This window comes from Gobius niger (assembly GCF_951799975.1).
Source record: "Gobius niger genome assembly, chromosome: 12".
Lineage (NCBI taxonomy): Eukaryota > Metazoa > Chordata > Actinopteri > Gobiiformes > Gobiidae > Gobius > Gobius niger.
The window spans coordinates 5,320,835-5,333,685 of record NC_136863.1 but is presented as its reverse complement, the minus strand read 5'-3'; the positions used below and the strand labels follow the sequence as shown (position 1 = coordinate 5,333,685).

General features: G+C 40.2%; 1 protein-coding gene across 1 annotated transcript in view; it reads right to left on the bottom strand.

Moving 5' to 3' along the window:
* The window catches only part of LOC306971990 (B-cadherin-like), a 34,040-nt gene extending 22,345 nt beyond the window's left edge, over positions 1-11,695 (bottom strand). The window contains exons 1-2 of the mRNA XM_079568433.1: positions 11,320-11,695; positions 6,541-6,649 (exon numbers count right to left, since the gene is read on the bottom strand). Coding sequence (XP_079424559.1) covers positions 6,541-6,649; positions 11,320-11,370 — 160 coding nt within the window. The 5' untranslated portion in view covers positions 11,371-11,695. The remainder of the gene's footprint in view (positions 1-6,540; positions 6,650-11,319) is intronic.
* Between the last annotated feature and the right edge of the window lie 1,156 nt (positions 11,696-12,851).

The following is a 12,851-nucleotide window of genomic DNA, read 5'->3' as shown; positions in this document are numbered from 1 at the left end:
ACTGTGTGAATTAATTCCATGTTATGTGTATAGGGAGCCTTTTTTTCTCTTCTAAATGTATAAACTAGTGACTTTTGGCAGCTACATAACCTGCCCTGGTACAGTAGTTGAAAAGTATTTGCACATTTCACAGATACATGTATTTCAAATTACTGTCTAATAAGAATATATTGCTGTTGGAATATGCTACTAAGCAGATCAATAAAACAAGCTAAACCCCCACAAATATTCGGAGGATTAGGCTGTGATGGTAGCGTTATATTTCAGTCTACTTTGTTGACCAACTAATAAGGTATTTGGTGTGTCACTCACTGATTATTATTTTTTAGCTTATACAAAGTAATAATTTATATTATTCATGAACGCATTACAATTATAATCCAATCATCAGTGAACACACAAAACGGGTAGAAATGGGATTATTATTATTATTATTTTTACCTTTCTCCTAACCCCGTTTTTCCTCTGAAAAATTAATGTTGTTTAACTGAAATGCAAAATCCTTTCACATAATTCAAAATAACGTATAATTTTCTTACCTCTGAAGACATTACGACTCTCAACAAAAGATTTGTGCAATCACGAATGACGCTCCTTTGGTTCTGATCGGCTCGTGCTCGTGCAAGCGTGCGTGTGGTCCAGGAGCGTGCACAACTCTGAGTGCAGTTCCGCTTTTCGCCAAAGGGGGCATAGTTCTGCGAAAACTCAGAGACTTGCGTTGTGCACCTTTAAGTAGGGATGGGTATCGTTAAGGATTTATTGATACTACAACTCCTTATCGATCCGGTACTTTAAAGGTACTTTAAAAGAGAAAAAAAAGTTAGAGACTACTGTATACTAAGGCTTTATCCTTGACCTATATTTTTCTTCATTACTCTACATTTTATTTCCAATTTACAACACTTAATATATGGGAGTTAAAATGCTTCAATTGCATTATTGAGTAAATCAAGGCTCTTGGTTAGATTTGGGTGTAGCTATGGGGACTGAGTCCAAATGAAAACTAAAATAATGAACTAGACTCGAGCTACAGATCCGATGCAGCGAACGCATCCATGAGAGCGGAGACTTTTTGTAGTGATTATTTGAGCGTGCGTGATCAGCAACACAGCGGCCTCGTTAAGACCGTTAAGGCTGGAGCTTGTTGGTCCGGGTGGGCCCCGGGGCCGTAATGATCCCGGGGTTCGGTACCCAGCCCTAACTTTTAGCATCACACAGTGTGTGAGGGGTTCATGTCATTCCTCAAGGTGATGACTACAACCGAGGACTGCCCAATTATTGAAAAAAATAATCATGATTATTTTAGTCATAATTGAAATCACGATTATTTGTTGCCTTTAAAAAAAAGTCTTTATTTTAATTATATATTTATTAATCAAAAATCTATGCTGAATATTTTTTGTTTTCTGAGCAGTCATAAAAGTACAAATGATTTTAAGTATGCTTTGATTAAGGAGAGGTTTCTGTTTCACAGCTGCCCCCTGCTGGGCAGCCCTCACACCTGCACAAGCAAGCTGAGCAGCGCGGCCTGATGACTTCATCACACACCGCTGTTTGTTTTTATGTCAGGCAAAATGCGAAGGGAAAATAATCCCAGCGCCATGAAATAATGCAAGTCTGCTTTGCAAAAAACAAAAAAATGGTCATTTTGTAATCGTTTAGTGTAATAATCGAAATCGAATTTCGATTAATTGCACAGCCCTACAACAAATTAGTAGTTCAATTAGAGACAATAATACTTAGTTAGATACTTAATGTTGCTGCGGTTGGCTACTCGTGTACTGTATTTCCAACCAACAACGGTTACACAAATACGGGCAATTGTTCAGCTAAAAGATTAAAACATACAAATTTACTCTAAAGGAGAGGAGTGCGTTGACGTCATATCCTGGAAATGTTTGTAAAGTTCAGCAAAGTCTCAGTCTTCAGTTGTCCCGTGCAAATGCACCACATAAAAAGCAGAAGTAGGAGGGCAATTTATTTACTGCATGGGGTCTCGAGATAGTGCGTGGTGCATTTTCTGTGTGAATGGGGCTTTAGTTGTGGCCCAAACTCATTTACATCTTTTCCAAAAGCCCATTTCATTTAAATTCTTCACAGGGAAGAGTTTTAAAGCCCGTTTTATAAACTATCAAAGAGCAACACGCTCACAGAAATGTAAACCGCAACAGCTGCTAGTTCACCGGTGATGTCTGCTGCTAAACTGAAGGACAAAACAAATTACTTTACGCAACAAAAAAATACACAGCAGCACACGGATTTCTGTTTCAGAACTTTAGCAACTGGTCCAACTGGTTATTCATTTATCCACAAGGCTGCGACCTTTCACCCGCTCAACGCCCAGGAAGTGAGCGAGGCGTTTCAGTCAGGTTTGAAAACATGCTACGATCACAGCGCAGGCGACAGGCAGCTTCGGTTTTATTCTACAATTCCTGTGTCAGACTTCATATATTCACTGCTCTGTGTGTGTCGAAACCATCTCCATCTCCTGAGAAAGAAAGACACGGAAACAACTAGATCTGCCTCTGGAAAAGCGGTCAATGAGATAAATCGGTCTCACTGTATGAAGTCAATATTGAAACGGTTTAGCAAATATTTAAACGGATGAGGTCACCTGGGCAGAAAAGCACACGGCAATAGTATCGATGCTTCTTTAGGTGGACTTTACCTGGACTTAGGGAGACCAGGCGTTTGAGCAGATACTATTAAAATACTATTATTACATTGTTGTGTGTTGTAAATATAAGTCTGTCCATAATTCCACATAAACCAGATGGTAATTGGTAGGTAGTATTGTGTATCCCAGAGCAGTGATTCTTTTCGGGATGTCGTCAGGACCCAAAATATATCTCAAAATATATTTCATTATAGGAAAGCCTTATAGGTAATTGAGATTAGGGCTGATCGATATGGACAGTATTTCATATCTCGATATTCATGCCAGATATCACGATACGATGTAACTATGGGTTAGGTGAAAACCAAGCATTTTTCAGAAAAATAAAAACGTAAAACAAAAGAGTGCAGTTTTAGTGATGAAAATCGTTTACATTAGGGCTGGGACGATCCGATATGTATCACGATACTCAGGCCGATCCAATACGTTTTGCAAAACAATAACGAATTATGATTTGAAATGTTTACCTTAAAATGTATAAAAATAAAACAATCATGTGTCTAAAGTTTATACACTCAATGCCAGTCGACATTAATTGAAGTGTTAAAGGGACTATAAGGAGTTTTCAAAATGTTAAAATTAAGTATTTTCCTCCCCCTTCATGTTCCAGCCATGTCCTAATGTGTAGAATGAGCTCAGACCTGTTCACCACAACTGCCTCTAAAATCCTGTACGGTCACTCAAAAATGTGTCACTTCGGCCCGAATTGCCGTCATGCACGAGCTTAATATAGAAGGTGCAGTTACACATATGGCCTGAGGTGGCAGTAGTGAGTATAAAATGGCGAACTTGCTTTTGCGATTTTAATGTTTTTAATATCTCGATATCGATACGATAAACGATACACCTTTCAGCCCTAATTGAGATAAGTACAAGAATTTAAGGGATATTTAGTTTGAATTCACAACTGCCTCACGGTGAAGGGGTGACGTCTCCAAAAACATACAATAAATTGTGCTTTTTAATTGTTCAAAGCATTGTTTTATAAAAGAAAAGGCAACATATAATAGTTTGTTTCAATCATGACAAATAATCACAGGCGGCTGCAGACCTGTCCACTTAAAAACAGGCCCGTGAGTGAGAATGACCTTAGATTGAGTCACAATTAGTTCAAAATGCAACACCACACATTCTGCTGTAAAAGAAAAACATTTACCAAGGGGGAATTCGGTGCAAAATCAGTGGGAATCCCTGAGCTGAAGTGAAGCTCTAACCCTGAATACTAATGTTGACTGAGGGCGTGTGGAGCCTGTTTCAACGCGCTCCGTCTCCTTTTATCAGGGATTAGCCCCGAGGAGCAGACAGACTGGTTTGGGGCCTGGTTAAACACCAGACAGGCTGAAACCAGAGTCAACAAAGACGACAACTAAAACACCTAATCCACAAAAAAAGGAAACACGGAGCGCCACTTAAGACTTGCACGGTCTGTGGTCCAAAAGATGCACTTTCAGTTAAAGACAGCAAATCATTCATACAATAACTAAACTAAATAAAACAGCGCAAAACTGTCCGAGCTCTTTCTAGAGGCAACATTCGGTTAAAAGCCATTGTGAGAGAACAGCTTCACAAAGTAGGAATTTGAATTCTCTAATAAATTACAATGTTTGGACTTTGAAGCTTCACGATGACAGCTATCGGTAACTTACGACCATTTATTTCACTTTTGTTTATGGAAAAACAGAACTATGTATCGTATAAAGCTTAGGAATGGGCACCATGTTTGTTCAGTACTAATTTATTAGCAGTTAAAGTGTCTAAACAATATTTTCCTCTGTACTTATCTGCATTTTTTTCCATTATGTGAGCATTAAATTACAAGTTCAGACTAGTACCATTTTGTACTTTGCACGTTGGCGCAGGGGTTAGTGCTCGTGCTTCACGGCTAGAAGGTCCCGGGTTTGATCCCTGGCCAGATGAGGCCTGTATGGAACATGTTCTCCCCGTGTCTGCATACGTTTTCTCTGGGTACTCCGGTTTCCCCAACACCTAAAATCCTCCAGCCAGTTGTGGCTCCACATCAGGAGAAGGGTCCCCAGCCCCAGCTGAGGATGGGTCAAATGCAGAGAACCAATGTCCCTACAGCGATTAATAAAGTAGAACTTTACTTACTTTGGAAGCAGGGCTGCTGTGCTTTTTGCATGCATTTGGCAATAATGAGAAACACATGGCAGCAGCTATCTTACACATTATGGGAAAATGCCATAATGATCTAAAACAGTTTGAACCAAGATTCCCTTGACCCATTTTCCTCATTCAACATGCACAGCGAGCCGCCTCGGTCCAAATCCAGCCTTATCATGCAACATTGACTTTTTGGAGATTTTAGCCAGGTTGTAATGCTATTTCCTTATCAAAAACACACCTAGAGTGGTTTGTGGCTTCATTCACGCAGTTCTAAGAATCCTCCTGAATCCTGCTCTCTGAGCAGCTGCTCCGCCCTCGGCTGGAAAACCACTGAGTTGTGACACTCGGACGTTTTTTACGTCATAGTGTCAAACAGGAAGAGCCCAACGTCTGTAATGTAGTGCCCTACAGCCTGATTTTAATTTGTAAAGCAGCTTTTTCATTATTTCTGTCTTAAAGGGGCTAGATGCAAGTTAGTCATTTTATGCTCACTACTGCCACCTCTGGTCTATTGCATAACTGCACCTTCTATATTTAGCTCGTGCATGACGGCACTTCGGACCCGAATTAACATCTTTTTGAGTGACAGTGCTGGATTTTAGAGGCAGTTGTGGTGAACAGGTCTGAGCTCATTCTACACATTAGGACATGGCTGGAACATGTAGGGGGAGGAAAATACTTAGTTTTAACATTTTTAAACTCTGTATAATCCCTTTAAGAAAGAAACAAAGGAAGTGCCCGACGTGTCAGCGCTGTCCCTGCAGTGAAAACAAACAAACCCCCTGAGCGTCTGAACAGACGTCATGTTTGCACAGAAAGCTGTGAAGAAGGAGCTCTTTCTAACCTACTCTGGACACGACTGTTCTTATTTTGCAACTAACGTTAATGTGGCGAAAATGCACGTTTAGGTATGGGAGGACAGGACTTTATTTAACCATATTAAAGAAGAGGCCACTCGCCAGATTCAGCGGGGATTCAGCGACTATCAGGCAAAATAGGGTTTTTCTGTGATGGATGTTTGGTGAACCTTCACCAGAACTTAAGTGAATTAACTCTTATAACCAGCGATGATGGCGCGGCCAGAGCAGTGGTGAGTCAAAACGTGTGTGTTTGTCATTTACAAAGCTGTGTTGCAAATGTCAACTCCTTATAACTGCATTGTGAAGTAACTTCACTTTTTGCTGTGATTTTTATATTTCTACTACTTCAAAAGTTGCATCGGCTGCATCAACTCGGTGAGAGGGGCGGAGTTAACTGAATCAAAGCGTTGTGTCTTCCGGGTTTGGAAAAACACCTCCAGAAGATACTTATACTTATCACAAAAATGAGTACTCCATAGTGGTAGAGGTACAATATATCATAAAAATGCCTATACTTTAGTCTGGAATGGCTAAAATAGCACGATACAGATCCTTTAATGAGTGGGTATTACGCTTGATCCACAGCTCCAGGCTTTTTAATGAGCAACATTTTAACATGGTAAAAAGCTCTACAACATTCATTTAAAATCATTTCCCCATATAAGACACTTTCCCCATGTAGAGGATTTAAAGTTTCTTAAATTGCTGGGACGGTCATGGTTCAATTTTGGTCGAGTCTATGGGAAAATGAACAGAAAACATCCTTCTAGAACCAGAGGCGACCCAATAACACCCAATTCCTCACTTTACTTGTTTTGTCAGACATTACTTTCACTGTGGTTTCTCACTTTAGAAAGATTCGTTTGTAACAAAAGTTACCTGTGCCGAGCCTCATGCCCGAGTGGAGGTTCTTCCTGAAGACTTTGAAAACGTAGTTGTTGGAGATGAACCCGCGAGAACAAGGCTCCTCTGTGGCTGACCATGATAACTGCAAGAGAGGAAAGATTAAGAAAACAATTAGCGGGAATCTCCAGTTCATCTAAACACGGTTGGTATAATATTAAAGACATTTATAAACATGGCTATTTGGATTGTGTCTTTATTTACAGTTGGAAAAACAGATGCGCCTTTCCCATTGGTTGTTGACTCAGAAAGATCTCCGCGTCTCCATTGTCCGGCGCAGGATTCGATAAAAGCCCATTACTGCCCGACTAAGTAATTCGACCCGCAAACTTAATGTATAAGATTCCTCTGAGCGGGACACGAGGGCGGAGACGCAGAGCCTTAGGAGGAGAAAAGTGCTGCCCATCCGGGACATCAAACTTTCAAGGATCTGCAGAGATTTTATTTATTTTTTACATCTAAAAGAAGACTGTTAAGACGATTAGGATCCCATTTGTGTGTTGAAATCTGTACACTGTGCATATTTGAAACATTTGAGTTGGATTAACACATGGCAAACGACTGAAATATGACATGCCAAAGAGATAAAGAACAGCAAGCATCAAAGGAACGCATTTGTAGGGGTTTAAAATACAGGTTTAGCAGCTTTTACAAGTATTATAAGCCCACATGGAGACAGGTGTCGTCGTTGCATGCAAAACACTAAAACACTACCACTAAAAACATGTACATTAGGCTTCCCTTTAAGGCCCCTACTCCCTTAGAAAATAGACTCTTAACCTCTGTGGGACTATCTTGGTTAAATAAAGGTCGAATAAAACAACCAAATATTCAAGAGGAACGACGGAAGCCAATCTGGGCTTGGCAATTAAACAAAATCACGATCTCAATAATTGTCACGGGTCGTTCTAAATCACCAGGTTTACGGCCATTTCTTCGGCAAAAAACAACACCCAGATTTGGAGTTTGGACGAGACAATGGAAGGACGAAAGCATTTGTTTTTGTTTGAGCTAATGTTTGTGGAAAAGGTGTGTCCAAGATAGAAATACAATTCTAAAACACTCCCAAAGTCCTAGCCTGGTTTTACCATACCCTCGTACGTCATCACTGTGTTTCGTACAAGGGTCTGGACCTTCACAATTGAGCTCCGTTATCAGGTGGGAGGGCTGAACTCCTTTGAAACTATTGGATCTGATTTGTGCTAGCGTTTGGGCGTGACGTATGTAAGTAGAGTAAAGCAGCCATCATAACTCTATCATATCTCCGGGGGACATTTCTTGCGCATTCCAAGGCTTCAATTTTAATTTGTGAATATTTTGAGCTCGGCTCCCAATTGTGAATATTTGGGAGCCGAGCCAGGACGGATTGAAGAGCTTCCAAAACCTTCGTATCCGCCGCCATTAACAAACTACTACCAGCAAATGCGGCGCAAATGCTTGACGTCACCCACAACACCCGCCTCCCACTCTCGCTGAATGGTAGGTGGCTATGGCTGGGCTACAAAAGTTCATACAATACGATGAATTCCTTCACAATTTTCCTGTTGTAGGATTCCCGGACCTCAAGAAAAAATACCATTTGTGCAGAACACTGGGTCAACATGGGGATGTCCCCGTCTCGTGATTAAAATCAGCTCTATTGCGAAACACGATGCGAGTGAGCAATAACGCTAGGGCTGTGCAATTAATCGAAATTCGATTACGATTTCGATTACAACAGCAAACGATTACAAAATTAGCATAATCGCTTTTTTTGCACATTTTTTTCCCTAATTTTTTATTTTTGGATTTTTGTCACTTTTTCGATGGATTTTTGTCTTTTTCTGCTGGATTTTTGTCACTATTTTTGCTGGGTTTTTGTCATTTTTTGATTGGATTTTGTCACTTTTTTGCTGGATTTTTGTCCCTTTTTTTTGCTGGATTTTGTCACTATTTTTGCTGGATTTTTGTCACTTTTTTGCTGGATTTTTGTCTTTTTTTTTTGATGGATTTTGTCACTTTTTTGCTGGATTTTTGTCACTTTTTTGATGGATTTTTGTCTTTTTTTGCTGGATTTTTATCATTTTTTTTTTTGCTGGATTTTGTCACTATTTTTGCTGGATTTTTGTCACTTTTTTTGCTGGATTTTTGTCTTTTTTAATGGATTTTTGTCACTATTTTTGATGGATTTTTGTCACTTTTTTTGATGGATTTTTGTCACTTTTTTTGATGGATTTTTGTCTTTTTTGATGGATTTTTGTCACTTTTTTGATGGATTTTTTAAAGGCAACAAATAATCGTTTGAATAGTCGTGATTTCTATTATGACAAAAATAATCGTGATCATTATTTTTTCAATAATCGAGCAACCCTAAATAACGCTATATTTTACTAAACCATGTCAACATTCATTTATACAAATTGTGAGTTTGTTTTACAGCTAATTGTGTCAAAACATGACTTTAAAACACTAAAACTAGGATTTTGATTAGGATGAAGTTTTCAAAAATGTCTCCATCTAAATCAGATGAAGACTTAAGACATGTTGTGATATATTTTGGCTCCCTGCAATACGGATATTGATTCCTCCAATATTAGTTTAGCTTTATTTTAGTCTTCTCCCAAATGTGAGATGTGAACACAACAGTTTTAATGATCATTTTATGTGAAGAACATGTCATTATTGTGCAGCTCCAGAGAGAGATGCAACTTTTCAGCATGTTTTCTCTGTTCCCATTACTGTCTTGTCCTTGATGTTGTGTTTTTGTATCTAAATCACTGGACATTCCGGTCCGGGTCGCTATGAACGCTGTGCAGTATCAGCTGCTGCGCCAGGACGTTTATCTGAGAGGGGACGAAAGTTTCACCCAGCAGTGACCCCAGAGAGGGACTAGAAACACCCAAATCCTGTTTTTTGCGTTCCTTCGGTCTTCAAATCACAATCTAGTTGACTGCACATTTTGTAGCTGTTGTGATTTGACAATAGAGCTGGCGAGTAGTAGCTTCAATGAAGAGACTCCTCTGGCCCCGTCTGCCTGTGGTTTTTACGCAGCCTGAGTGCAGAGTGAGTCAGTGTATTATCGGGCTGATGATTAAACAGCCTCAGTTCATGTGGACAAGGGGCGAGCTCAGTGTGTCACTGGGATTAGGGAGTGAACAAACTCTTCTCTGATAATGCGCTTTACTGTAACGGTCAAAATACCAGTGAGTGTGATGATTATCCCAATGACAAATGCTGCAAACATGTTATTAGACAATGGACAGGCCTAAACTGAGAGAAAAAACAATTTGCAAATTTTCACATTGGTTAAAACTGGGTCAAGTATCAACTATAGGCTTTCCTTGGAGCCATTAATGATTGTCAAATGGTTAATAAATTCAAAATGTTATTACTATGGGAAACAAAAGGGAGTTTTCCGTTGATTTGCCACATAACTGTCCAAAAATAAAAACGAACAAACTAGTGTATTCATCTCCATGGTTTTGAAAAATGATCAATACAAACCACAATAACATGAGCGTTATTCCTTCATTATAATTCAATCCACTTCTGTATATTACAGTACAGAACCTCTGGAGGCCCACTGGCCACTGTGAAACTTTAGGAACACCCCGAGGTTAGGAATCACCGTCTATTTAAAGATAATAAACACAAGGTAAATCTCCTTTTCACACACCTGTCGTCTCACCTTAATAAATGAAAGTTGATCCGGGCCATCCCTGCGGCGGATGTGGGACCTTTGCCCTTTTTAAAAACGAAACCCTAACCCACAGAAACCATCTTTTAATCGTCGCCATTTTGGGGTCGTTTAACCGAAACCCACCGCGCGCCCTGCGTCACTCTGGAATGTACCTGCCACCGCGCGACGTCATGACATCACAGGCACGTACCACGCCCGAGCTCTACCGACTGAAAATGGCGATCTCAAAATACAAAAAAAAAAACATCAAATAATGCCTTGAAATGACGGTTTACGCCTGCATTCAAAGATATAAAGACAAACGGGGTCCTTAAATGTGGCTGTAGTGGTTCTATAGATGTAAAGAGATTGACAAAGTTAAAAAATTCCAAGCCAAGTACAGAAATCGGCTACATGAAATGCAAATTTATACATTTATAACATATCGATGTATCGAACTGCTTTCACACAGGTAATACACGGAAATACGGTGAATTCGGCTTTAATTTGTTGATTAATAAACGAACAACGTGACAAATGCACCCGTCGATCGTAGCAGTGATTAGCTTTGACTAGAATTAGCATAACGTATAATTAGCCACTTAGCTTTAGAGGAAAATTGTCTGGATTATTTTGCGAAGTGGACAAACTAGCACACAAAAGGGGGCACTGTAAAGCACTGAAACTCCCGCTGTGGCATGATAGGAGATATTAATACTTGTAGAAAGATGAGTGAAGTGACAAGTCGAGGGAAAATATAAACGTGTGGCTACATCAGGCTTTAAAAAAACTAGCTAAAACTGCAAAAGTCAACAGTGTGTATGATCCTCTCGCGCTTACTTTTATTTGCTTGTATTAAGTATGTGTACGGTATTTCCTTGGCAATAACATGGGTGCAGATGCATCGCTATAATTGTTCAAAAACTAAGCTGCCAAATAAACAAACCCAAATCGGAGGAGAAGTTTCATAGCTGGGTTTGGTACGGTGCCCTAGGTAGGCTATGTGGCACAGTTTAACTCGGGACAATGGACAGACAACAGGAAGTTTGCACACCCATTCTGAAGTCAAGTTGTGGCATGACCAGAACAAATCTTACCTGGAACACCACGAACAAAGCGCCCAACACCGCGAAACTGGCGGTCCCCATTTGGTTACAAACTTTAGTCCTAATCCTCGATCAAAATTCAAAAGTATCCACTCAGAGGGGTAAAAAGAAAAAAAACAATATTCCCTTCGATGTTGTGTCTTCCTTCGCGGTGATTTTTTAGGTCCTTCCTTCGCAGGAGCTCGTGGTAATCTGACCCTCGCCGCCCGCGCGAGCCCCAACAGGTAGGCTCGCTGCTGCTCTCGGCGTGTGACGTCAGCGCGCAGGCAGGTGAGACGGGACAGGTGCGCACACGTCCAAAAAAGGTCAGGTGTTGAAGAGGAAGAGGGGAAAGGAGGAGGGGCGACTTTCTCACACTTTGAAGGGAGGGGGGGGGAGGGAGGAAAGCGAGAATGAAAAAGAATGAAAATAAACTTCTGCCACTGCTGCTGCTGCTGCTCGAGCTGTTGTTATGAGTAGACTTTCTGTTCCTCTCTCAACACACTGAGCACACATAGGCTATAGTTTTACATGCGAGTCCCTCCCCCCCAAGCGCCAAGTCATAATAGGACTCCTCCCAGTCTGATGCGCCAGTGCTGACTCCGCATGGCTACTGTGCATAGGCCTATTTAGTTTAGTTTCGTGAGGAGTGAATAATACAATGAGCAATAGTACAGCTAACACTTATGAATTGACTGGGCAACTTTTGGAAACTTCAATTACAAACACTTTCCAGGCGATTTAACTTTCTAACCCCCGCCTAAACCGAGCACATTTTCTCCAGTTTGGATCAAATAAAAAAAAAAAAAGGAATGTTTTTTTGGGGAAAAGAGTGCATGGCTCAGGTGGGGGTCAAGAGGTTAATTTGTAAACCTGATCAATCGAGATGGAAGCGTTGCAGGACTTTGTGGTGTGGTTAAATAAACACAGGCTCTAGGATAAACGCCTTCTTAAAAAAAAAAAAATCACCATTCGAGTATTTGTAGATTTTCTTTTGGGACATTTGATAGTGGATTTTCTGGCTCTTGACCTGATAAAAGATAATACATTTTATCTACATACACTGGAAGCTTGCATGGGGGAGGGTTTGCATGATGAATTGAGACACTTGCAACATTTCACAAGCACTGTGACTGCGCACAGTATCCACGGCATTATCTGTATGTGTATAAAAGTTACCGTAAAAGTTACCAAGTATATTCAGTAACCGTAATGACTCGTGTCTGTGAATAGAACCACAGAAATGTGAATCATGAGTTAAGTAAAGAGGACAACGGTGATGTGCCATTATTTTTAGAAGCTGGTCTATATAATGTATAAGCTACTACCAAGAAATCTGGAAAACTTTTACTTTTATTCACGTATGTTATTTACTTTATTTTCATGTCTAAGCCGAATGCCCATCTCGGGTCGCCTGTTGCATTATGGGTAATGGAATTTCTTTTGGCTACCAAACAATATTGACAGTTAGTGTGAAGTAACGAAGAAAGCTCTGATTTCAATCATTTTAACCGCTGGAAAGTTAATGATTTAAAAAGTTTTTG